The sequence below is a fragment of the Coptis chinensis genome, chromosome 4 (assembly GCF_015680905.1).
Source record: "Coptis chinensis isolate HL-2020 chromosome 4, ASM1568090v1, whole genome shotgun sequence".
Taxonomy (NCBI): Eukaryota; Viridiplantae; Streptophyta; class Magnoliopsida; order Ranunculales; family Ranunculaceae; genus Coptis; species Coptis chinensis.
The window spans coordinates 2,898,805-2,924,155 of record NC_141459.1 but is presented as its reverse complement, the minus strand read 5'-3'; the positions used below and the strand labels follow the sequence as shown (position 1 = coordinate 2,924,155).

At 37.9% G+C, this 25,351-nt stretch overlaps 6 protein-coding genes and 1 long non-coding RNA gene across 10 annotated transcripts; 3 read left to right on the top strand and 4 right to left on the bottom strand.

The window, feature by feature from the left end:
- Positions 1-209: 209 nt before the first annotated feature.
- LOC147501211 (UDP-glucuronate:xylan alpha-glucuronosyltransferase 1-like) lies at positions 210-2,891 on the bottom strand. Its single transcript, XM_086603761.1, is given in 5 exon segments — positions 210-1,504; positions 1,847-1,886; positions 1,888-2,220; positions 2,699-2,765; positions 2,860-2,891. Coding segments are annotated over 5 exon segments (1,503 nt in total). The 3' UTR covers positions 210-473.
- A 444-nt stretch (positions 2,892-3,335) lies between these two features.
- Positions 3,336-7,643, bottom strand: LOC147501210 (uncharacterized). The gene is made up of 3 exons (XR_015219787.1): positions 7,497-7,643; positions 3,981-4,049; positions 3,336-3,619 (listed from the first exon to the last, which is right to left on the bottom strand). It is a non-coding gene; the product is annotated as an uncharacterized LOC147501210 (long non-coding RNA).
- A 323-nt stretch (positions 7,644-7,966) lies between these two features.
- On the top strand, positions 7,967-10,738 carry LOC147501209 (Tetratricopeptide repeat (TPR)-like superfamily protein). The gene has a single exon (XM_086606241.1). The coding sequence runs from the start codon at positions 8,111-8,113 to the stop codon at positions 10,175-10,177; it is 2,067 nt and encodes a 688-aa protein (XP_086462367.1). The 5' UTR covers positions 7,967-8,110; the 3' UTR covers positions 10,178-10,738.
- A 1,996-nt stretch (positions 10,739-12,734) lies between these two features.
- On the top strand, positions 12,735-14,680 carry ABCG5 (ABC-2 type transporter family protein). Its single transcript, XM_086606234.1, has one exon. The coding sequence runs from the start codon at positions 12,735-12,737 to the stop codon at positions 14,631-14,633; it is 1,899 nt and encodes a 632-aa protein (XP_086462360.1). The 3' UTR covers positions 14,634-14,680.
- On the bottom strand, positions 13,163-17,496 carry LOC147501207 (pentatricopeptide repeat-containing protein At2g13600-like). Of its 3 annotated transcripts, none has more exons than XM_086606235.1 (2): positions 14,822-16,546; positions 13,163-13,616 (listed from the first exon to the last, which is right to left on the bottom strand). In XM_086606235.1, exon 1 carries the CDS (start codon positions 16,544-16,546, stop codon positions 14,846-14,848), a length of 1,701 nt encoding a protein of 566 aa, XP_086462361.1. In that variant the 3' UTR covers positions 13,163-13,616; positions 14,822-14,845. The 3 variants fall into 3 exon arrangements, with proteins under 3 accessions (XP_086462361.1, XP_086462364.1, XP_086462365.1); XM_086606238.1 differs by lacking the exon at positions 13,163-13,616 and adding an exon at positions 17,358-17,496 and having other exon boundaries at positions 14,094-16,302; XM_086606239.1 differs by lacking the exon at positions 13,163-13,616 and adding an exon at positions 16,808-16,936 and having other exon boundaries at positions 14,094-16,302.
- Positions 16,559-18,866, top strand: LOC147501206 (Pentatricopeptide repeat (PPR) superfamily protein). The gene has a single exon (XM_086606240.1). The coding sequence runs from the start codon at positions 16,559-16,561 to the stop codon at positions 18,632-18,634; it is 2,076 nt and encodes a 691-aa protein (XP_086462366.1). The 3' UTR covers positions 18,635-18,866.
- LOC147501205 (Vps51/Vps67 family (components of vesicular transport) protein) lies at positions 18,827-24,191 on the bottom strand. 2 transcript variants are annotated; one of them, XM_086606233.1, is made up of 7 exons: positions 23,859-23,971; positions 21,847-23,734; positions 21,250-21,444; positions 20,777-21,057; positions 20,238-20,417; positions 19,666-19,843; positions 18,827-19,569 (listed from the first exon to the last, which is right to left on the bottom strand). In XM_086606233.1, the coding sequence occupies exons 2-7, from the start codon at positions 23,650-23,652 to the stop codon at positions 19,420-19,422; spliced, it is 2,790 nt and encodes a 929-aa protein (XP_086462359.1). In that variant the 5' UTR covers positions 23,653-23,734; positions 23,859-23,971; the 3' UTR covers positions 18,827-19,419. The 2 variants fall into 2 exon arrangements, with proteins under 2 accessions (XP_086462359.1, XP_086462358.1); XM_086606232.1 differs by having other exon boundaries at positions 21,847-24,191.
- Positions 24,192-25,351: the final 1,160 nt, after the last annotated feature.

Genomic DNA, 25,351 nt, shown 5'->3' with positions numbered 1-25,351 from the left:
TAGGAACATTCCATCATCTTTCTTGCGCGTATTGGCCCGATCATGAAGGAATAAGTTGCCAAGGCACATCAAACCAAGTTCCAGGTGACCAGGTTGAATATGTACGAGTTTGAGTCACTGAAAGCTAGAAAAAGTTGAGGCTTAGATGCAACCTACGACACTCTCCCTACAAGACTAAAACTGAAGCAAACCAAATCAAGCTGTGCCGATTGAGTTCAACCATCAATAAGGACTGGGTTCATTTACAAAATAATGATTTACAAAAAAACTACAGATGAAACGCTATTAGGAGATGTTGCCTTTTGTATGTATGAGTATCGGCATTTTCCCTAATTCCCCTATTTCCCTACATGGTCAATTAATGAAACAGCCCTGGTAGCATAATCTGATACCATGGGTACTCTAGACCACATGGTAAACTTGGTTTTTACCGGGGGCACTTGGGGTTATATATGCAGAAACAAAATTTAGAGTTACAAGTTTGAGAGGGGTTTACTAGCGATAACAGGATTAGTTGGTACGAATGTATCATCGTCTGTCCAGTTTGTCTCACCCCAATGAGATAACATGCTCTTCCAGTTGCAGAGTTCTTCCGAACATGTCTTTAAACGTTTATCCTTTATCGTTATCCTCCAATGCCCATCCGTATAATTTGCCTTCTCTGCTTGTCTTCGATTCCACTCCAATCCAGCTTTCTGCTTGGTTCTTATCAGGCAGAACTTCTGCAAGTGCTCTGGCATTGCATCGTGTACCTTCCACCATCGCTTGCGCGCAACATCACTAGCAAACTCTCTTAGAATATCCACGTTCCAATTGCAGTCATAATATCGGAAGCATAGCCACGGCTTCAAACCAAGATAATGTAGGACATAAAGAACCGGAGGCTCAGAGCCAAAGAGACGAGTTTTCATAGCTTTCTTTTCCTCTTCATCTCCTATCCAGAAGTGCTTCAGGAAGTTCATGTGCTTTGGTATGCGATGCCACCATGTAAAGATTTCATTCAGATAACCTTGGTCTCCTCCATTGTAGGACTCAATCTCATTTATATGTTCCATCAGCAGCTGGAATGTACAGTTAGATGGTTCAATCACCATGACACCAGAATTGAAAAGGGTTGCATTATTTCCAGTTGCAGATATTTCTGGCATTGCAAACAAGAAATCAATGTTTCTGAGAATGAGTAAGTCCGCATCGATGAATATGATCTTGTCATAGTCTGCTAGCTGCCAGAGACGGAACTTGCTGTAATTCCATTCGTTGTACGCTTCTGGTTCAGCTTTCGGATTCCTGATCCTCTTGATGATCCGGATTTTCCATCCAGCTGCCTCAAGACCTGCCCTGTGATATGCACTGATTGTCTCATCAACAAGTACCACAAGGTCCCTCGTGGAGCCAACCATGCGGATACTCTGGGCTGCAGCAATTGCACCACATACATATACATGGGCGGAATGCAAGATAGTTGCGTATGCTTCGCGGTGCACTGTTCCAGAATAAGCTCGATCTGTTTCCAGACACGATCAAATGACAAATTTAAGTATCATAAGTGAGTTGTCTATGAAGAAATTCAACGTCTGATATTGACACAGGAAAATTTCCCTAGTTTCTTTTTTGATAATATAGTACATATCAAAAGGATTTGGCCACTGGGATCACCAACATCTATTGAAAATAATGAAATAAACTCATGAGCTTAACTAAACACACCATGCAAGAACTTTTTTTTCAAGTACGCATATACTTCTCGAAGGTTTCTGAACCCTGTATAGTTCTTGGAATGGTTCCATTATAGCAATTATAAAGAACAAATAGAGAATTGGAAATGAGTGCGAGGTTAGCGACAGACCTTTGGCCTTGAATGGTACTGCAAGTTCACATGATCCAACAAGGGAGCCGAAGCTTTTCCCTCAAAATATTTAATTTGGGCTTGTATAGCTAGACATTCCCTTCATGTATTACAAGATCCTTGCAACGGAAGAGGTTTGGAATTGGAAAACATTCACTCACAAATAGTACGTGCATCGTTTGGTAGCTTTTTCTTGAAGCACTAATCCTTGCTGCTGCAAGTTGCAAGTGCAAGCGAGATATATCTCTCGACCAATTTGCTAACCTTTGGCATGGTAACTTCACAGCAATTAGATGAAGTTTTGGGTTTCCAGGGATGCTAGGCTCAGGCAGAGATGGACAAAAAGGAACCTCAGACTCTTGTTTACCATTTCTCTATTGCGATTACCATTTCAGAAGTAGTCAACTGAGTTTGACCGATGTTTTTGGTCACAAATGAAAAGACTATAATGCATTTTTCTAGGTATAATTACATAAACAGTTTTCTAGCTTTAACCCCCTCCAAAAAAAACCACCGCACTTCCTATTCAATTATGTTTGACCGGGATGTTTTTGGCCAAGACAAATGAAAAGACTCTAATGTCCTTTTCTAGGTATAATCACATACCCCCGTGACTTTGGCAAAGACAAAATTGGAATTCAAACTATCTAGGACACGTGTCATGATGTTGTGAACTCTAATGCCCTTTTCTAGGTATAATTAGATAAATATCCCGTGACTTTGGTAAAGACAAAATTAGAATTCAAACCATCTAGGGCACGTGTCATGATCTTGTGAACTCTATCTGACGGCTACCACCAATCCTTATCAAATGACATCCACACCTTTAAGATTATGAAATTACATAATTACCCTCATTATAGCATCATCTTCTCCAAGCCATACACCACTATCACCACCACAACTCCACCACCACCAACTTAAAAGACACAAAAACACCTAACAAACCCTAATTAAACCTCAATTTAGCTAAACCCTAATTTTTTTAACCTCAATTTAGTTTAAACACCAACCAAGGGGTATTCTCCTTTACCAAATTCGTCATTTGGAATCCAAATTGGAAGGTGGAAGTGTTTGAAATTTGTCCAATACAACATGTGAAAAGGTCTTCTCCTACCTTGTACAAAGCAATTAGTTGTAGTTTAATGGGAGGATCTTTTATACCTGGAAAAGGACGACATTAGAATCTTTTCATTTGTCTTGACAAAAAACATCACGATCAAACTCAGTTGACTAGGATATGTCGTGATCTTGGGGGGTAAAACTATAGATAAAAGAAGTGGGGAGTAAAGCTATAAAACTGATTAGAATATTTTGGAATAGAATATAGGGTTAATTGTTGATCGTGTGTTTTTTTTGTGTGTATTGGGGGGAGGGACCCTAATTTCCCATTGGGGGTTAATATCCCTAAAATCTGTTGGAATGGAATTTGATTCCAACTTAACAAATGTGTTGTATTAAAAAATTTATGAATTCACCGTAATTGTCACAGCCAAAATTTCCATACAATATTTAAAACAATGATATTCAATTATCTGGAAACCCAGGGTGAAACAAAACCCAATACCCTGTTATCAAACACGATATAAAAAAAACTGAAATAAAAAGAAAACTAAAAGGAACAACTCTTCATCACATTATTAAACTACAAAGAAACTAACCAACTCTATTACATCTGTCTCAAAACAAAACCGTACACTTTAGAAAAACTTAAACCAGAAGACTCCAAGAGCAACTCCAAGTCACGTGTCCTCATCTACTGCACTCCACCATCTATGTTTCCAAGAACACACCCAAGTTGCAAAGCAAAGTAAACATGGGTCAGCAAATTGAATTTACTGGTATGAGTAAGATTAAATATAGAATAGCAATACGTTCATATCTTTCGAATAAAGAAATATACTATTATATCATTTCAATTTGGAAGACAAGTTAGTTCCGCATTCTCAAAACGGCATGCAGTTTCTTCCCAAGTAAAATTTCAACCCCCCAATATACATTTCCAAGAAATCTCAGATAACAGTATTCATCATGCTTACTTTCCAAAATAACTCACAATATAATTTCCACTTACATTCAACTTATTACATACAAATATGATAACTTATTTAAATATGAGTTTGATACACTTTACCTTTAAGCCAACACGTCGTCTTAAGGTAGAACAACGTCTCTGCATAAAAAGTTAATAAGTCTTACCCTCCTGCAAAACAAAATTAGATTTTCCAAACGTAATCATTTATAGTATACATATATTTTACTCTCACTGCAACCATCATGGGTATATATAATCTGGCATAATATATCGCTAATATTAACATTTATGTCACACCACCATATCCATTATATCATAATATATCACCAATATTAATTAACATTCATATCACACCACCATATCCATCATATCATAATATATCACAAATATTAACTAACATTCATATCACACCACCATATCCATCATATCACGCTAACCATATTCACATTCATTCATAAGAAATTATATTTATCATATCATAATATATCACCAATCATATCTAACAACTCGCTCATACTTAAAGCCAATATTTTTCTTAAAAACCACTCGTCTACTGATGAGAACGAGGAACTATATCACAATTAGGGAGTACATTCATCCCTCGTGAGTATCAACTCATACAAATCACGTATACATTTCCTTGTAAGAAATCATGTACATGATAATACATAAATATTCATATGCAATAACTCAATCACATGTAAAATCAATGTTTTACTTTAATATCACTTGTCTACTTATGAGAACGAGAAAAAAGTCACAACCAGGGAGTACATTCATCCTTCGTGAGTATCAACTCACACAAACCATATAAACATTTCTCATAAGAAATCATATACATCATATGCAATAACTCCATCACACGTAAAATCAATATTTTACTTTGCTTATTAATTATCTCGTTGACTCATTTATTAAAAGACACAGCCCAACCTTTAGTTCCTACTCCATGATTTGCACTACACACATTTTCCAAATCACACATATCCGTGTGCCTCACTTACACCGAGACCACCACTACAAGACATATGTCCCAAGCGGGGATATCGCCTCCAAGAAACATATTTTCATCTTGTAAACTCGTAACTTGTGAGTCACAGCCATCTCTGGGCTTTCCATACACATACACAAAGCCTTTTTGGGGGATAACAAAATATCAGGTTATTCATGACACATTCAATGAATACCTTGGGTTTTCCCGCCACATTCAAAGAATACCCATCATAACACTAACAGGTCATTCATGGCACATTCAATGAATACCTTGGGTCATTTCCACCACATTCAAGGAATACTTATACCTACATTCCCGTACACTCAAGGAATACAGCCCACCCGCAAGGCGAATGCCTTAGTTCCACTTTAAGGCGGCTTTTTACATGACATCATTAGTCATAAATATTTCTTTTCATCAAAGAGGCGTGGAGAGATTTAAAGATGTGTGCGACACATTAAATTTTCACCGGAAACTTTTACATCGGATTTTAACACTCAAGAGTTCTCATTTATTATAATATTTTTATTACAAAACAAACATCGTCTCAAACAATAGAATCATTACTAAAGATTCCAAACACAATAACTAATAAACTCCCCTCATTATCAATTATATAAATCATAGATATCAAAAGGTTCAATTAGAAATAACGCATTAGTTAAATGTCTCCTGAATACAATTTAAACAACCACAATCATGTACACAAATAAGTACTAACCTTGTACACATATAGTTATCACAATACTAATAACTAATATATAATATAGTGGCTGCACTTTTACTCAAATCTGCCTACGTATCCAAATCTTTCGAGATTGGAATCAAGCTTTCATAGTTCTTATCAGCCACATAGTCAAAGTCAAAGTCCGTCAGTGCCAATATATATAATATTAAACACAAACTTTAATGTAACATGTCATATGCAGTGATATAACATAAATCTATACTAACATTTAGTGTATATGCAACAATTGTACTTGGAATATAACACAAATGTGAAATTAAGCAATCAAAATTCAAAACACTCGTATGTCTAAGTAAAATCATTTATCTCATTACAATAAGAAAAATTAACAAGAGCTCCCCTAAAAAAAAAGACATGGTAGGTTATCTAATTAACTTGCCAAAACAATAACGTTTCCTATAGCCATCCAAATGATACCCCACTTGATTATTTGAAAACTAGGATAGGTATACTTACTTTTTCATGTAGAACTCGAAGTCCCAATGTCATTCTATCTTGGAGTAAAAATAGTTCAAACTTGGTAAAAATCCTAATTTTCAGCAAACTAGATTTCTGATGGACTATCTTCTGAATGACACAACACTTTCCACAGGTGTCCAAATGCATCGAGACTTTTTGTGTTGAAAACTAGGTTTGAACACAGTGCACAAAAACTGATTTCTGACGCACTGTTTTCTGTCAATCAAACTTCCAGATGCCATAATTAATTCCACGGGCCTCAGAATGCGATGAGGCCAATTGGAATAGAAAGAAGACTTCCATATCTTACTTTTTCATGTTTTCATAAAAATCTAGTTCAAATTCTAACTAAATAAAAATTTAGCTCGAAATCAGACCAGCGCTAAGACATCTAAAGCACGCCAAGTCATTCAAAGACAAACAAATCCAAATCATAAGAATAGAACTGACCCACTAAACAAGATTAGAACCAGCCCACTTTAAAATATTAAAGACCCAGCCCACAAAAACTTAAAACCGGCCCAAAGAAACAAAAGACTTTTACTCCAGCCCAAGCCCAAAAGTCTAAACAAACTTAAGCCCACAAGTTCTATTTTTTAAAACAACTCAAACCCACAAATCTTATTTCGACCCACGCCCAAGCCCAAAAAAAAAACACAGAATCGCTGGAGGTAGTCTCCTTCTTCTTCCTCATCTCATCAGCTCATCTCCACCAAATCAACGACCACAACGCGACCACCAAACACCATGAAACGGTTCGTTTTTGTTCTCCCTCAAAAACCCAACCTATTATTAGTATAATCAAAACTAAAATCCCTCACTGCTCCAAAATTGCTTTTGACGCCATTAACAAACCTTGGGAGCTTCAACAACACCTCTACACACCACCAAACACCACCGAAACAGTTCGGTTTTGGGTTACTAATAAAACCCCGTACTATAATATAATCAAAACTTGATTCCCATCACTTACCCAAAATCTAGTTCGACTCCATTAACAGAGCTTCAACGGTTCAACCACACCAAAATTCAAAACGCCCAGCTCAATCGACAACCAATAACCAACCGATATAAATCAACAACCCATTTGATCATCCAAACAATTTAGTTCACACAACTAAAGATAGTATAATAACCTGTGAAATTCATATAATATAAAAAATTTTTTGGGGCAGTATATCTCCATTAACAATTTATAACAATTCGAAAATGGTAAGAGGGACAGTAGTTAAACCATGCATATATTCGACCATACGATCAATCAACAGTATGTATTTCAAATTCGACAGCATATAGGGCATAAATTAGTAGAAGAATACTGAGCAGAAACCTTATATATATATCTGACCGTTTTTAAACATAAGTAAAAATCTATGTTCAGTGAAAGATAAAAAAAAAAAAAAAATCTACTCACCTCTGTTGTGTTTATGAGCGGCGTGAAGGAATAAAAACTTGAGAACGAATAACGCCTCATAACAATCATCATAAAACAATCCCCATAATCTTTCCTTTCTCTGTTAAAAATCTCCGTGTCAACTCCTGTGTAATTTTATTTTTTTATTTATTTATTTTTTTTCAAAACCCCCAAAAATAGGGATGAAGATTTATCTCTTTACCTTTCCTATCTCCACTAATCTTTATCCTATTTATTTTATTTTATTTATTCTTATTATTAATATTAATCATATATTATAAAAATAATAAATAGAAATATCCGGATGTTATAGTAATCCTATTCCAACTTAAATATATGGTTGATATTGAATCCTCAATTATTTAGATTTATTATTTCTTTTTAATTAAATGAATTCCATTTGATTAACAAGGGTGCTCTCAAGCTGGAAATTAAATCGCATGCGGCTGCAAATATCCATTTTAAAAACCAAACTCTCGAGGGAAAATTGCTTGCCCCTCAAGTCTCACATATCCATTTTCCTTTCACACTTTTGAGCGCACATCATTTAACATGAATGTTAAAGAAGAAGAAGAAGAATAGAAGGAAAAAAAAAATGTGTGATTTCTTCTCCTATGATCGTTTACTCAAACCCATTAAAACAATTCATTCCATATCTACAATTCTTCAAACGCTACTTGTTTACCAAACCAATTTCTCCAAAAGACTCGAGCAACATCATAACTTGTTACTCAAAACTCTTGCAAAATTCCATTTCTTCAAAATCTTTAGATTTAGGGAATTTGATTCATGCCCAGTTGATAAAAACTGGACTTACTGACCATACTTTCTTGGGTAATCGTCTTCTAGAAGTTTACTCAAAGTTTGGTGTCCTTAATGAGTCTCTACAAGTTTTTTATGAGATGCCCAACAAGAATCTGTTCACATGGAATGTTTTACTGGTGGGGCTGTTTAAGTCTGGGGATTTTGATGGAGCTAGTGTTTTGTTTGATGAAATGCCTGAACGAGATGTTGTAAGTTGGAATTCGATGATTTCCGGATGTGTTTCGAATGGGTTTGTTGGTTATGCATTGGTTGTTTTTGCTGAAATGCAAAATGTCGGTGTTAAACCAAGTGCTTATACGTATTCGATTGTGATGTCTTGTTTATCGTGTGGTCGTCAAGGTAAGCAAGTACATGGTAGTGTGCTTCGAAGTGGTTTGAATTTGTCGAATGTGGTGATTTGTAATTCTTTGATTGATATGTATAGCAAACTTAAGCTTATTGATTATGCTTTTGGTGTGTTTCTAACTATGGAGGAATTGGATGTTATTTCTTGGAACTCTTTGATTTTGGGGTGTGGGAAGTCAGATTATGGAGAATTAGCATTGGATCAGTTTTGTTCTATGAGGCTTTCTGGATATTCACCTGATCAGCATACGATATCAGCAGTGATCACAGTTTGCTCCAACTTGCGTGCTTTGGAAAAGGGTAAGCAGATTTTTGCTCTGTGTTTCAAGATGGGGTTCCTTTGTAATAGTATAGTTGCAAGTGCTACAATTGATATGTTTTCCAAATGCAACAGATTGGATGATTCGGTTCGGCTTTTTGAAGAGATACGTGTATTGGATGTAGCACTATGCAATTCTATGATTTCAAGTTATGTAAGGCATGGTTACGAAGAAGATGCTTTTCAGCTGTTTGTCCTGACATTGAGAGGTAACATCCAACCAACAGAATTCACTCTTAGTATCATTTTGACCTCTGTTACGTGCCTTGTTCGTGCTGAACAAGGTATTCAAATCCACTCTTTGGCTCGTAAACTGGGTTTGGAATCAGAGGGGATTGTAGCTAGTTCCCTGATGGACATGTATGCTAAATCAGGATTAATTGACTCAGCCATGGTACTCTTTGCTGAGATGACTATAAGAGATTTGGTATCTTGGAACACACTGATCATGGGTTTTGCTCGAAATGGACTGGAGTGGGAAGCCCTCGAAACCTTTATGGAGCTACTTGAGCAAGGTGTATTACCAGATAGAATAACTCTAGCCGGGGTTTTACTCGCCTGCAGCCAAAGGGGTCTTTTGAGTGAGGGGAGCATAATCTTTTCATCAATGGAGGAGAAATATGGAGTTACTCCTGGGGTTGAACATTATGCTTGTTTGGTGGACATGATGTGTCGAATGGATAAACTCACAGAAGCAATGGAAATTGTGGAAAGAATGCATGAGGAACCTAATGTAGGTATATGGACATCACTTCTTATTGCTTGTGTAACAAATCAAAACTTGGAGCTCACAGAAAGAATTGCAGAAAGAGTAATGGAATTGGAACCACATTCCTCGCTACCTTACTTAGTGTTGGCTCAGGCATATGAAATGAAGTGTAGGTGGGAAAGCATAGCTCGAATAAGGAAGGCCATGCAAGATAGAGGAATCAGGAAGGTGACAGATCACAGCTGGATTGGAATCAAGAATCGTGTCTTTGCTTTTAAGGGAAATCCAGTATTGTACTGTGGCAGTGAAGGGCTCTATTCGATTTTGAGTTTGCTGGTCTGGGAGATGGTGGATAAAGGCTACATATCTCAATCGTATGCAGATACCGAGGGTCATGTGGTTTGGGATAGAGGGAAAGGTGAAGATCATATGGTTTGGGATGGAGGGAAGAGTGAAGTGCGAGTGCAATTTACAATATGTTAACGAGGTGGCAATGGAGGGGAACTTTGAAGTTCAAAAATCAGTAATGGCCTTATTTTTACACATTGTATGTGCTCATACAAGAAGGTTTGCTTGTTCTTTGCAGTTAACTGCAAGTACGCTTGAAGGCCATATGGCTGGGGACGAGGAAGAGCAGCCTGCAAAAGTTCAGTACAATGTTAACAGGTTGCAATGGAGGGAAACGGTGTACAAAGAAAATCTGTATCTGCATTTCTTTACTTAAATGTTCCTCGATTTACCCAAAACGAGAAAGTAAGCGTCCTGCAAAAATCGCGTCTGTGGTGCTTCCCCATCATTTTAACCAACAGGTACATACCTTTTGTTGTATAACTGCAGTTTAGAATTGGCTTTATGAAATTTCTTTTAGGCCTGTCGCTGTAAAATTACCTAATTGATATTCAGGAAGGAATATATAAACAGATACTCATTCTTGTATATCACCTTATCACACACAATTTGTTCCTTGGTAGAACTTGGGAAGGAGAGTCAGGAGTGATGTCTTACAAAAGCAGAAGCAATTTGATGAGGTTGTGTAGTTGCTGATATCTGTTTGGTAGCGAACATGAAAATTTTAATCTAAGTAAGTGAATGCTTAAACATATATCTATAGTTCTATACTAATTGAATTGAAAATTTTCTTAATCTTCTCTTTCGTACAAGGATAGGCTGTTAAATCCTGAGTATGCATACTGTCTTACCTCTGTCCTCAGATATTCAACAGATGACATGAAGTTTCGTATTTATGCCTTGAAATGTGATGTTGCAGTAGGTAGTAAAAATTTACGTGATGCAACAAAGGACCAGCAGCAAAATAAATGGTCGCTAGATCAGATAATTTAATGAGATTTTTCTCTCGAGCAGTCTATTCTTAACTTTATTCTTTTGCAAAGTAATCGCTGAAACTTTTCTCGTTATGTCACTCAATAATTCTCAGTCTATACAATGTATGTATCCACAAAAGGATAGGAGATGACAGATGAGAAAGGCAACATCTACCCGAATTTCATGAGCTTAAAAAGTCTTGGAGGCTTCGATAAGCTAAAACTGTTGGGAAGAAGCAGCCATTTGAATGTTTGTAATAAAAGATAACTTAATAGGATGTTTCTGTGGGGTCTAAAACTTTGGAAACCATGGAGGGACTTATTCACAATCATCTCATATTTGAGAAAGATGACATGTTACAAGTGTATTCATGTAATCCATTTCTGGTGGTAATGAAGAGTCCAATGGGATTTTTCCTGTTAAAACTTGTGAGCCATGGAAATATGCCCAAGTCAACTGCCTATGGAACAAATCTATATAATATTATTCATTCTTCAGAACTTCAGAAGTCTTGAAATGTGATCAACTGCCACAAGCGCACAACAGGAACCAAAGAACCAGAGAATTGATTGCAAGGATAAAGAAAATTCGGTTTCACGGGCTGGGTTATTTTGAAAGAACGTCCAAACTGGATATAATTTCTTTGGTGTTGTGGGCCCAAAGAAAGTAACTAACTTCTATGATCACGGGAGCTACATATCAGATGGAGACAAAAACGTCCATGTGCCACGTAGGGTTAAACCTTGTCCACGAAATAGATTTCTGCCATGTCACATGCAACCTGAACCAGTAATTTGCTTGTCACGGGAGCTACTATGTACTTCCATAGTCCCATTTCCCTATGTTACTGTGTTTTCCAAGAAGGATCACAAAGACCAACTCTGGTCCCGGAATGCCGCAACTAACTTACCCTCAAATAGCCTTGGTTCTGTTTTGAGTTTTGACAGCATTATGCCACACTCGATATCTTACTATATTGTAATTCAGTTTTTCTGAACTGTTTTAGCCAACTGTTTTCTTTCTTTTTTATTCTTTTTCATAGTTGCCAAACGGCCTCTAAGAGGGTTATCTGAAAAGCATTTAGGATTTTAGGCTCACAGGAAAGAGCATAGAAACTTTTGTTTCTGTTTTGGTACTTTGTTTTACCACAAAGAAAAATGTTCCATTTGGATAATGTGTGCATTTTGTTTGTTTTCTAGTTTAACTTTGGCTTTTGCAGTATAGATTATGATTTGGGCTACCCCGAGGATATCTCTATAGGATGAGTGTGCTGATACCGTTGGATCCGAATCCAACGGTCCGAAAAACAAAAACAAAAAGGAAAAGAGAGAATGTGAATTTGTTTTTGATTTTCGGACAGTTGGATCTCGGATCCAACGGTATCGGATGTCGTCCCTATGAGAATATCCTCGGGGTAGACAAACTCATAGATTATATGTTCTGGGGGATTGGACACAGATCATTTCTACTTGGAATTTACTATTTTACTGATACTGGGACTAGGGATAAAGAAAAACAGGGTCATTAAGGTAATGCTCTTCAAATTTGAAGAGAACCACTCATAGGTTTTTTACAAGTTTTAAGTGCTTTATTGTGGCCCTTATTGATTTAAAACCACATTTCAACACCTCAAGTACCAGTAAGAACAAAAGAGTACTAGAAGCAAAGCTCAGCTCACCTTGTGAGACAAAAGAAGGCAAGAAGAACTTCTTCTTCAATGAAGAAACAAGGCTGTGAGATACAAGCAGTAGGTATCAACTACCACATTTACATAAACAAAAAAACAAATCCATTCAAGTTCTTCAACAAACAAGTGAAAGATCACCAAGAACAAGAGACACAAAGAGAAGTTAGAGAACCAATAATAAGGCCAGTGTTGAAGGATGTTAGATGCATAGCAAAGCCTTGGGAGATACTTGCAATAGTAGGTCCAAGTGGTGCTGGCAAATCAAGTCTCTTAGAAATCCTTGCAGGTAGACTCACTCCACAAAAAGCTTCCATCTACATCAATGGAAAGCCCATGGAAAAAGCCAACTTCAAGAAAATCTCTGGCTATGTCACCCAAAAAGACACTCTCTTTCCATTCCTTACTGTTGAAGAGACTCTCATGTTCAGTGCAAAGCTAAGACTCCGGCTTCCTTCAGCTCAACTAAGTTCAAATGTGGAGTCATTAATTCAAGAGCTGGGCTTGAGTCATGTTGCGGGGTCTCGTGTGGGAGATGATCGAGTACGTGGAATATCTGGCGGGGAGAGACGTCGCGTTTCTATTGGTGTCGACGTTATCCATGATCCAAGAGTGCTGATTCTTGATGAGCCTACTTCTGGCCTGGATAGTACTTCAGCTCTTCAAATTATCGATATGTTGAAAACCATGGCAGAAACTCGGGGTAGAACTATTATTCTAAGTATTCATCAGCCTGGATTTCGTATTGTGAAGATGTTCAATTCCATTCTTTTATTAGCTAATGGATCAGTTTTGCACCATGGGACTACTGATCAACTTCAAGTCCAGTTGCGTTCTTCAGGACTAGAATTACCTCTTCATGTCAATGTCATTGAATTCGCCATTGAAGCCATAGAAACCTTACAACAGCAAAAACTGCAGCAGCAGGAGCACCAACAACTACAATTACAGCTAGAAGAACCTCGAGAGTTACCACTAACAAAAGTTGAGGAGAAAACTGGTAAGTTCACTTTACAACAACTGTTCCAACAGTCTAAAGTGGTAGATGAAGAGATTACCTACGTTGGTGGTATTAACCGTCGCTATGGTTTCACTAATTCTAGAATTAGTGAAACCATTATACTCACTCATAGGTTCTCAAAGAACATATTTAGAACCAAGGAGCTCTTTGCGTGTAGGACAATTCAAATGTTGATTGTTGGATTGGTTTTGGGATCGATCTTTTATGATCTTAAAGACGATCTTATCGGTTCAGCTGAGAGAGTAGGCTTGTTTGCATTCATATTAACATTCTTGTTGTCATGCACAACTGAAGCTCTGCCTATATTTTTGCAAGAGAGGGAGATTCTTATGAAGGAGACTTCAAGTGGAAGTTACAGGATATCTTCGTATGTGATTGCGAATGGGCTTGTTTATCTTCCATTTCTACTCATTTTATCCCTCTTATTCTCACTACCATTATACTGGCTCGTTGGTCTTAACCCAAATTTCATGGCTTTCATGTTTTTTGTGTTGCTGATCTGGTTGATTTTCTACACCGCAAACTCGGTTGTAGTCTGTTTCAGTGCTTTGGTTCCAAATTTCATCATAGGGAACTCGTTGATATCGGGTGTTATGGGATCGTTCTTCCTGTTTTCCGGGTACTTCATATCAAAGAATGGGATGCCGAAGTACTGGGTTTTTATGCATTACATATCACTATTCAAATATCCCTTTGAAGGGTTTTTAATAAATGAGTTTTCTGGGGCTGGAAAGTGTTTCGACTACATGTTTGGAGCTTGTATTGTGACCGGAGAGGATGTTCTTAAAGAAGCAGGGTTTGGTGAGGAAAGTAGGTGGAGAAATGTTGTGATCATGGTCTGTTTCATTTTGTTTTACAGGTTCATCTCCTATGTTGTTCTCAGATGTAGGTGCTCGCAAAAGGGGGCTTAAAAATGCTGTTCGAAGTTCGAACACAAATAAATGTGAATTTTGTGGGACCAGGGTTTATTAACGCTAGGAAACTTTCGTGTAATAATTCCAATTGTATGGTATTGCACATAAGCATGCATCCAGAAGTTGAAAACATAATTTAAATAATTGTACAGGTACACAAAATTTAATATAATTAGCATAGTTACCTAATGGAATCACAGTCAACCTGATCAGGATGAAAAAAAATCTCTGTTGTAGGAGTGCCCTGCCTTCGCCACTTGCTCGGCTAAATTTGTGATTGCTTCATATATCTCTTCAGTCCAAGTATGTGACTTGTCTTCAGCTAAAAATTTATGTCTTGCATTTCTCACTTCGATCCAACTACATGCTGCTTCTTTTCTCAAGCCCCTCTCCTTCATGAGCCTCCTAACCTGACGAGCATCCTGCCATCTACCTGCCGCAGCATAGATATTTGATAGCATGATATATCGCGCACTGTTCTCTGGTTCCAGCTTAAAGAGAGCTTCTGCAGCTGTCCTTGCGAGATCCAAGTTTTCATGAACTCGACAAGCACCTAATAAGGCACCCCACATTCCAATCTTATCAGATCCATCGGGTGCACTTTGCATCAAGGCCAATGCTTCGTCCAGTCTGTTCTTCCTCCCACACACGTCAATGAGTAATGCATAGTGATCTGACCTCGGACGTACACCATACTCCTCCATCAAGTGGAACACACGTTGTCCTTGAAACACCGAACCAATGTGGCTGCAAGCAGATAGCACTCCGAGAAACGTTACGTGATTTGGCGTGACACCCAGTTCAATCATTTTGTTGAAAAAGCCTAGCGACTCCTCCCCACGTCCGTTCTGCGCAAAACCTGTTACTAGTGAATTCCAAGAAATGACATCTTTCTCTGGCATCCCCTCAAATAATATGGTAGCAGACTTCATATCTCCACATTTTGTGTACATGTCAATCAAAGCATTGAACATAAACACATTCAGCAAGTTTCTTCCCACACTACTTCTTATGATATATCCATGAACCTGTTTCCCCCTCTCAATCAGTGCTAGATCCGCACAAGCACTAAGAACACTAACAAATGTGTAAGCGGTAGGTGAGAACCCGTTATCCTGCATACGTACAAAGAAATCCAAAGCCATGTTTCCATGCCCATTTTGCACCAGCCCTGCAATTAAAGCCGTCCATGAAACTGCATTCTTGACTGGCATCTGATCAAATAACGAACAAGCTTTCTCCATTCTCGACACCCACGTATAAGCGACAACCATAGAAGTCCATGACACAACATTCCTTTCCGGCATTCGACTGAAAATCCAAAACGAACTATCCGAATCACGACACTTTCCATACGCGTCTATCATAGCATTATGCATAATAAGACTGACCTCCAAACCCATCACAATCACCACGCAATGCATTTGACGCAACAACCCCAACGCGCCCAAACTAGCACACGTCGTGGCCATGCCAACAACTGTATACTTATCAATTAACAGACCATTACACCGTTCCTGCATTTTCTTAAAAACATCTATCGCTTCTCTATAATACCCATGACGCGTTAAGCCCGAAATCATTAAATTATAACTAACAAGATTCGGTTCCGGCATTTCTTCAAACAGATCACCAGCTTTATCAAACAACCCACACTGAGAAAACCCTGTAATTATTGCATTCCAAGAGTGAGTATTCTTGTTGGGCAAGTCAGTAAATGCGGTTTGAGCACAGTCTAATGAGTTGCATTTAGCATACATGTCAATAAGACGGTTGGTGAGAAAAACATTGAGGTTGAGAGCTGTTTTAATAAGATGTGAGTGAATTTTTTTCCCAAATTTGAGGTGCTTACTAGTAATGCATTTTTCAATTAGTGATGCATAGTAATGAACTGGTTCAAAGGACATCATACTAATTCCAAAATGGACTTTGATTTACAATCTTGTGTTCGAGCGTTGCGGTCGTGCAACACCTACCATTCAATAAAACAAGGAAGGAAACTTCATCTTGTTTTACTGAAAAAAGGTTTTCTTCTTGAGTCAGCTTTATATATTGGGAACTGTCTACTACAAATGTACACTAGATGTAACCACTTAACTGATGCACACCGTTTATTTGATGAAATGTCTGAAAAGAATTGTTTTACATGGAATTCATTACTAGAGGCTTACTTGAAATCAGGAAATAAAGACAGTTCACTTAAGTTGTTCAGTGCTATGCCTCATAAGAATGAATATTCATGGTACACTGTCGTTTCAAGTTTGGCAAAGTCGGGGGATCTTAATGTCGCTAGAGTGTTGTTTAATGAGATGCCGGTGAAAAATGGGGTTGTCTGGAATGCTATGATTCATGGGTACGCGTGTAATGGCGAAGCCGGTGAGGCGTTGAGGTTGTTTATGGATTTGAATATGGATCCTACGGAACCATCAAAGAATGATACATTTATTTTGGCATCTGTGGTTCGTATTTGCGCGAACATTACAGCGCTAGAATTCGGTAAACAGATTCATACACACATGATTGTTAACAAAGTGGAGTCTGATTCTGTCTTGTTGAGTTCCTTAGTTAATATGTATGCTAAGTGTGGTGATCTCGATAGTGCAAGTCGTGTTTTGAGTACATTGCAGAAGCCAGACAATTTTTCGCTATCCGCATTGATATCAGGTTATGCAAAATGTGGGAAGTTAGTTGAGGCAAGAAAGTTGTTTGATTGTAGCATACCATGTATTGGGTTGTGGAATTCCATGATTGCTGGATATGTTGCCAATAATCAAGTCTCCCAAGCATTGGATCTTTTCAGTAGAATGCAAAATCGTGGAATTCAGGCAGATCTTTCTACCTTTGCCAGTATTTTGAGTGCATGTGCGAGCTTAGGTGATCTTGGAAATGGTAAACAAGTCCATTGTTATGCTTACAAACTTGGGTCCAGTAGTGACTTGATTGTTGCTAGTGTCATTGTTGACATGTATGCCAAGTGCGGAAGACCTGATGATGCTTGCAAGTTTTTCGGCGAACTTGAAGAACATGACACCATATTGCTGAATTCTATGATCACTTTGTACTCTAATTATAGTAGAATCGAGGACGCAAGATGTGTTTTTGACACGATGCCTAATAGGAGCCTGATATCGTGGAACTCAATGATAGTGGGTTATACTCAGAATGGTTTGCCCATTGAAGCACTAAATCTCTTCTGTGAAATGTATAGGTTGGAATTGAGGATGGACAAAGTTAGCCTTGCCAGTGTAATTAGTGCCTGTGCTAGCTTATGCTCTCTTAGAGTTGGGGAGCAAATCTTTGCTCGAATAACTGTAGCTGGCCTCGAGTGTGATCAGATCATCTCTACCTCCCTAGTTGATCTATATTGCAAGTGTGGTAGCATCATAGATGGTAGAAGACTGTTCAATGAGATGACGAAGTGTGATGAAGTCCCATGGAACTCCATGCTGATGGGGTACTCTACAAATGGTTATGGAACTGAAGCATTGAATCTTTTTGATGAGATGAGGCATGCAAGTGTTTGCCCTAACGACATTACATTTACAGCGGTTTTGTCTGCCTGCAACCACAGTGGTCTAGTTGAAGAAGGCCGGAAATGGTTTTATTCCATGAAATCAGACTACAACATGGAGCCAGCGATTGAGCACTACTCATGCATGATTGATCTCTGTGCTCGAGCGGGTTACCTGGAGGAAGCAATGGATCTCATTGATCAGATGCCTTTTGAAGCAGATGCAAGCATGTGGTCATCTGTGATGAGAGGATGCGCAGCTCACGGCGATGAGATTCTTGGCAGGAAGATTGCAGAGTGTATCATCCAACTTGATCCTGAGAACTCAAGTGCTTATGTGCAGCTAGCTAGCATACATGCCAGTAGTGGAAGTTGGGAACGATCGGCAGAAGTTAGAAAATCAATGCAAGGTAACAGAATACGAAAAAATCCTGGATGCAGTTGGATTGAAACTGAACAATTATCGGCACATTACCTAATGGAATGATACTCAACCACGTCAGGATCTCAGATCACCTGATTTAGTGATTTTGGCGCTCTCTTTTTTCACGCCTCATTTCCCTTTTCAACTCAATGTCATGTATTTTTGTTGGTCTGCCTTTGATCCACCCACTCAAAGGAAAAGGAACAAAAAGAAGAAACGGAACTGTGTAAAAAGCTGGGAGATTCAACTCTACCCTAAAAGAATAAATATAACGATTTTATTCTATTTCAACAAAGAATTGTGTATTTCAGTACCTAACACTTACAAGCTGAGTAGTTTATCTATCTCCCTCAAGGGACGTGATATCCGGTGGTCGGCCACCCTTTCTATTACATTTTCCAAGGCCTATCTTACATGCATTTAAAGGAAACCTGGAATTGGAATACAGAGAGAACGAACACATCAATCCTCTATGCTATGCCTGCTTTTCTGTGTGTGCTTTATCTAGAGAGCTGTGAATTTGCATTGCATAGCTTCTGATCCGCATTATGTGAAAATTCCTTCAACTTCCGCATATACAAAACATAAATATGAACTTTGGGAAGTATATGCTTCCTTATTCACAAAATTTCTTGTGTCCTTTTCAATCAAAAAACAGATAGTCACCTTCAAAATCCTCGATGACCACCCTCATATCTCCTATTACCCAACACCAAATCCAGTTGTTGTCACTAATATCTCGCAAGGGATCCAATGATAAGAGGTATGCAATATCTTTGATGAAGAATAGATTTCCTCCTTTTATCAACCAATACACCAAACTCCATCTTAAAAGATTTTGGTGGGAATCAATAATCTGACCTGCCAGCGGTGAAGGAAGAAAGAAGGCCTGCAGCCTGCACAGGTAGCATGTCACCAAAATCTTTCAGCCTGCCAACTTGCCCGTCTGTAAGCATAGATCCAAGTTTTAATGTGCTCTCTCCAAATCTTGACCCGACCTGATTTCGTAAAAACAGAGAGCACATATTCTTATTCAAAGAGGTGCAAACAATCAGAGATACAACGAGGGATTAAAAGGAACAAGAAAATATTACCTGCATGAAAGATTTTAAGAATGGTGTTGCAACACTGAAACTGGAGGCATCATCAAACTCGAGCTTCGGTGAGAGTTCCCCATTTGAATATGCTTTCCATGAGCTTCTAGAGGATATATCATCTGAGGAAATTGAGAGAGACGACTTTGCTGTCCCTTTTGAAGACAAAGCCGGAGCACTGCAAATTGAATGGAGGTAAACTGATACTCAGTCTCCATTTCAATAACTGAAAAGGATACCAAAAAAAAATAGCAAGAGCTATATCTAAATTTCAATTATATTCCATGCTTCTTTTCAGGTAAATACTAAATAGTGATTACAGTCCCTTGAACATGGGATCTTTTTCAACATAAAAATATCAGCCATTTCCATGAGTAGTACTTGAAAAGTGAAACCATAATAATGATATATAAAACATAATGGGAAACAAATATTATTCTTAAATGAAATATAAAACATGTGAAGAACGTAAATCATCATGCATTTACATTTTTATTGTTTATAGATGCATTTTCATTATTAAAATACGCAATTATTGATAAAAAAAAATCATTAACTTTACAAACACGGACCTGATTGGAAGGTATTTAAAACGTGGAACTGTAGAACATCTCATCGTATTTGACTCCGTATTAGAAGGCAACTTTGGTGCAGTACTCGTGTGCATACGATTAAGTTGTGTAAGAAATCCAAATAGAACGGTAAGTCGCAGGTACGCCTGCTTTCCATTCTCCCAAAGGTAAGGCTCATACCTGCCAATCAAACAAAACTCAGTTCGTGAAGTTTGACAACCAAAGAATGATGAAAAGGGTGACTCAATTTACCAATAAAAAAGGGGAAAAAGATGACGAAACCAATTAACCATCTACTCCACTCATTGCAATCGTAACTTCTAAAAGAGAAAAATGTTTCCTGGTCAAGTCTCAGGAGGTTAGGCACAAGGTCTTGGGTCCGATTCCCACCTTCACCGGGAAAATGGGATTTAAGGATTTTAAAAGTTATTGAATATTCAACTATAAGGGGAAAAAATATAATAAATAAATAAATAAAAAATAAGAAAGCTACTTATTCCTAGTTTGGCGCAAAGACTAACAGGTTCAGAAGAACTTACGTAGCCCAGTCAATCGGATCTAGCCTCTGCGAAAGATTATTTATCAATCCCATGACAACCTTCTTATTGGTAGAGTGGAGCTGATTTTGATCCTGGTTTTGTTTAAAAGCAAGCTTGGACTTGGGAACTCTTGGTAACTCCTCTTTCATGTTCACATCACCCCCAGACAAAACATCGACAGTGAATCTCAAGTCAAACAGAATTTGCAAAACTCCTTTTTCCGTAACTGGAGGGTTACGCACTTCTAAGGTAGAAACAAAGTTACCATATACGCCTAACACCTACAAAACCAACCATGGTCAATAAATACAGAATACATTTTGAATCATTTGAATTGCAAAGTCACAAACACAATTCATCCAGAGATATAACATGCGGAAAAAAGGAGAAACAAAATTTATAATGAGAAAATCACATAAGCTGACAAGTTAACAGAGAAATGAGATAAATTCAACCACTTTGCCAATTGTTACCATTTCTGAGAGTCTCAACGCCAACTTATGAAGTATTGACTTGTCAAGGACATGACCTCCAACTCGATGTACTTCTCCGCAGGCTTGGAATAGAAAAGAAATCACATATAGAGAAGGCATGGAAGGAAGTGATATCGTCATCTCTGGGGATCCCTCACCAGACTGCACTTGTCTGATAACAGTTTCTTCCCAGCCCTGCATCATATTGACATAGTGACTAGATTAAAATTGTATAGACACATGTAGAATTGTTACAAAGCAAGGTAGAAATAAAGAGCGGTGATAAAATCATTAAGTCATTCATTATTATGTAAGGGAGACCAACATATAGACATATAGTAATGAAAAATCCCCGAGATTATGGTATGGAGATGGTTCATCCTTGGAGCTAAAGCCTTTTCATATACAGTTTTATAAGATAAATACTTACATGTTACTGACCAGAAGAGACAGAGAAACAAAGTGACACTAAGAAATATAAACAAAAAAAATCACCTTTATATATGAGTATAAGGAATAGTAAGATCAGAATTGTTTCACTAAGCAAGAACAAAAGCAAAGAATGACTGCATTTAGAAAAGGCATCAATAGACTTACTCGTAATGGAGTTGTTGCAGATAAAGCATCATCCTTCTTAAGATTCTCGGACAAAATAGCTGATAGCTCATCCGATACCCATGTTATCCACAAACTGTGAGCCCTAATGCAAAGATCTCGCGAAGTACTGCTAAGTAATTCCAGTTTTGGGTTGGCAGAGTCATCCACCCCAAACAACGCAACAGTAGCTGATGATGTTTGCCTTCTAGGGCTAATGAGGTTTTGCGTGCTGGGGCTATCAAAACTTTTCCTTCTAAAGTTATCGCGTGAAGGGGACTCAAGACCAAAGCGAGAGTTCCCAAGTACAGGTGCCAGCTTTTCAAAAACTGAAGTTATCGTCTCATTCACCCATAACCTTGGCGAACCAAGTATAAGTGGTATGTGACTTGAGTGGTTTCTCAATGCAAATAAAAATCGCCCAATGAACAGAGATCTTTCAACAATTGTTACCAGGTATGTAGAGTTCATGTCCTCTTTACCGTTGCCAAGGGAAGTAGAAAGGTGTCCAAGCTCCTCTTCAAGTTCCCCCAATATGGCTGATACGCTTTCATAGCATTTTTCTTGCAGATACGGCGCTAGCTCTTTTAACCTTGAAGCAGCTTTCTGAGACTCTAGAAAACACAAAAGATCCTCTAGAATAAACTTGTATCTACTGTCCACAGCATCTCTAATTCGAGCAACTTCTGGCCCAAAATAAGCATTAAGGCAAGTATGAAAATCCTTTTCGTCTGGTGTGGCTTTCAGTCCAGTGACGGTACCAGTCTTTCTACTATTCGCTTCCAAAAACCAAACCCCACCACCGGTGGAAGGCCTGCTTAAGTACGCATGAAGACCCATAACATCTCCAGTATTCACCACAATTGCCTGAACTGATTCTTTTGCGTTAACAACACTCTTTAAGTCCTCAAATCCGGAGTTGACAATAAATTTCATTCTTCGAACAAACGCATCTTCAAATATACCATCCCATAAGTCTTCATTATCTTTCAAAACAAGTTCCCGGAGATTATTCCAAGGTAACTCAATCTCAGAACCGAAAACACTCTTGAGCCACTCTAGACTCCCTTCTAACACTTCCCTGCTGTCTAATGACTGTCGAATCAGCTTCTCAGCTGACGCAAGCTCTTGCCCACTCTTGATAATGTCAACTAAATATCTCCCGTGGATTTTACTAACAATCTCTTGACCACAGTTTTTCAACCAATTCGAACAAACATCAGCAATGTAGTCCTTTTCAAGTACAACCATCACAGACTCAAGTTTCTCCCTATGTAATTTCCACAACCTCACTTCCTCTTCCGGATTCGGCAACCCACCAAACAACTGCGAACCCGGAGGAGAACCCAAAATAGTCTTATAAAACAACGGCATATCATTCAATACTTGTAAAAACAACTCCCCAACTTGTCCTAAACTAACTTGAATAATCCTCACAACATCACAAAACACCGAAACCACATAATCCGAATCACAATCACCCAACTTACAAGAACCTAATTTCATCGACACCCACGATTTCCTCGACTCTAAAAACAAGCCCAACACCTGTTTAGGATCCAAATCATCAATAACAGCCACAGCAGCTAACGCATCACTATAAGCATTAATCTCAAGCCCTCGATCCATTAACCTTTCACGACTTCTCTGCGAGATCTGCCCTTTAAAACTCTCAACAATTTGCCACTGGTGTTGTAACAACGGAAAATTCGATAAAAATTCTCTATCCACATTACTATTACTATTACTAGTAACTAGACCATGAACAACTTTAGCTCTTAAATATCTTCCAGAAGCTTCTAGAAACATAGATTCATCTAAACAACCCCAGATATTCTCAGGTGTGTCAACAAGATATTTAACTCTACTTGCAATTCCATAAACCCTCACCCTAGAAAAACCACCAGGGGTATTCTCGTCATTTAAGTTATTATTATTATTATTATTTTTTAAACTGTTATTATTATTATTAGTGGTTGTCTCAAAATGGGAAACGGAAGTGAGAGATTTAATACCTTGATCAATTAATGATATGTTGGTTGAAATTGATTCACAAGATGATTTCATGGAAACAATTGAATCAGCTGAATCGATTAAATCTCGGTACCTGTTACCGACAAGTTGTCGGAGTTCTTCTTTTTTTGATTCGATTTCATTTTTTGTAATTGTTTCCACATTTCGGATTTCGGATATTAGTTTTGAACGGAATAGTGTTTCCGCGTCTCGGAATCCTGGCTTTGATGGGTCGGAATTTATTGCCATTGTCGGAATTTTTTTTTTTTAGTTGAAATTCATGTCAGTTTTTTTTTTTTTTTTAGGGGGAGGAAAAAAAAATTGGATCTGAAGACGATGGAAATAATAGGAGAGAGAAATTTTGGTTTTTAAACAGAAGTGACGTTTTGTTACTGTAAAACTTCTATGGGCCTATCTAGGCCCAGATATTTTATTGGGCTTTTTCACTAAAAAGCCCAATAGGCCCAACTCAATTTTTTTTTGTTTTTTGGCTTTGCTTTGATTTGAATACAAAGACATGTACGAGGTTGTGAAGCTTCTACGTTAAATAATTCGTCACGATCTTTCAATACCGTTTTTAGTATAATATTACTGTGCAATTATACTTGCTAGCCAAGGTACATGAACAAAACGGAAATAAAGTACGTGCTTATCCAGTTGGTGAACAGCCTCAATCATATTTGAAACAGATTTTGGATCGAATTTCAACTTTTTTGTTGCCTTCTACAAGACTATCACACTCACAAGTATATGGACGTATGGTACAAGATTGTTGGATATGTACGTAGTCTTAAAGATTTCCAATATTTGATCGGGTTTGAATAGTGGTCACGAACTCACGATGATGACTATTTTATATATTAAAGGTCATGATGGTCAACTAATTTTTCGTTTTCTTTAGCGAGTCCGGTTCTTTTATAATCGGGTACAGAGATGAATCTATGTAACCGTGTTATTTCACCGTTGGATCGTCTCGGAATACACCCATTTGTCTCGAAATACATACCTCAACCTCGACATTCGTGTGTTGTGTATCTCACCACAAATCCGATAGTAAAATAACACGGTTACAGAGATTGTATCCGGTTATAGAGGAACCGGACTCTTCTTTAGCCTCTATTTTCATGTTTGTTGATTACTTGGATTGAAAGGTTTTGGAGCTCTGAATGTTGTCAGCTTTCTATTACTTAAAAGTTTGATTTTCAGTAAGCAATTTTTTGACTGAATTTTGTAATTTATTTTTTAGGCATAAATATCGATAGTTGGCTTACCTACCTTGTTCTCGGATTATTGCATAGATATATGACCTTATTTTGAGTCTACCGACAGTTAGATGGTTTGTTGCCAAAACTCTGAAATCTCGCTAAGGATGAATTTGAGCATAATTGGAGGGTTTTGTTGTGAAATGAATAGGTGATTTGAATACACCAAAAATGTGCCCTACATATATGATATACAACTGCGGAGGACCAGTTGGGTAATGTAGTGTTTAATA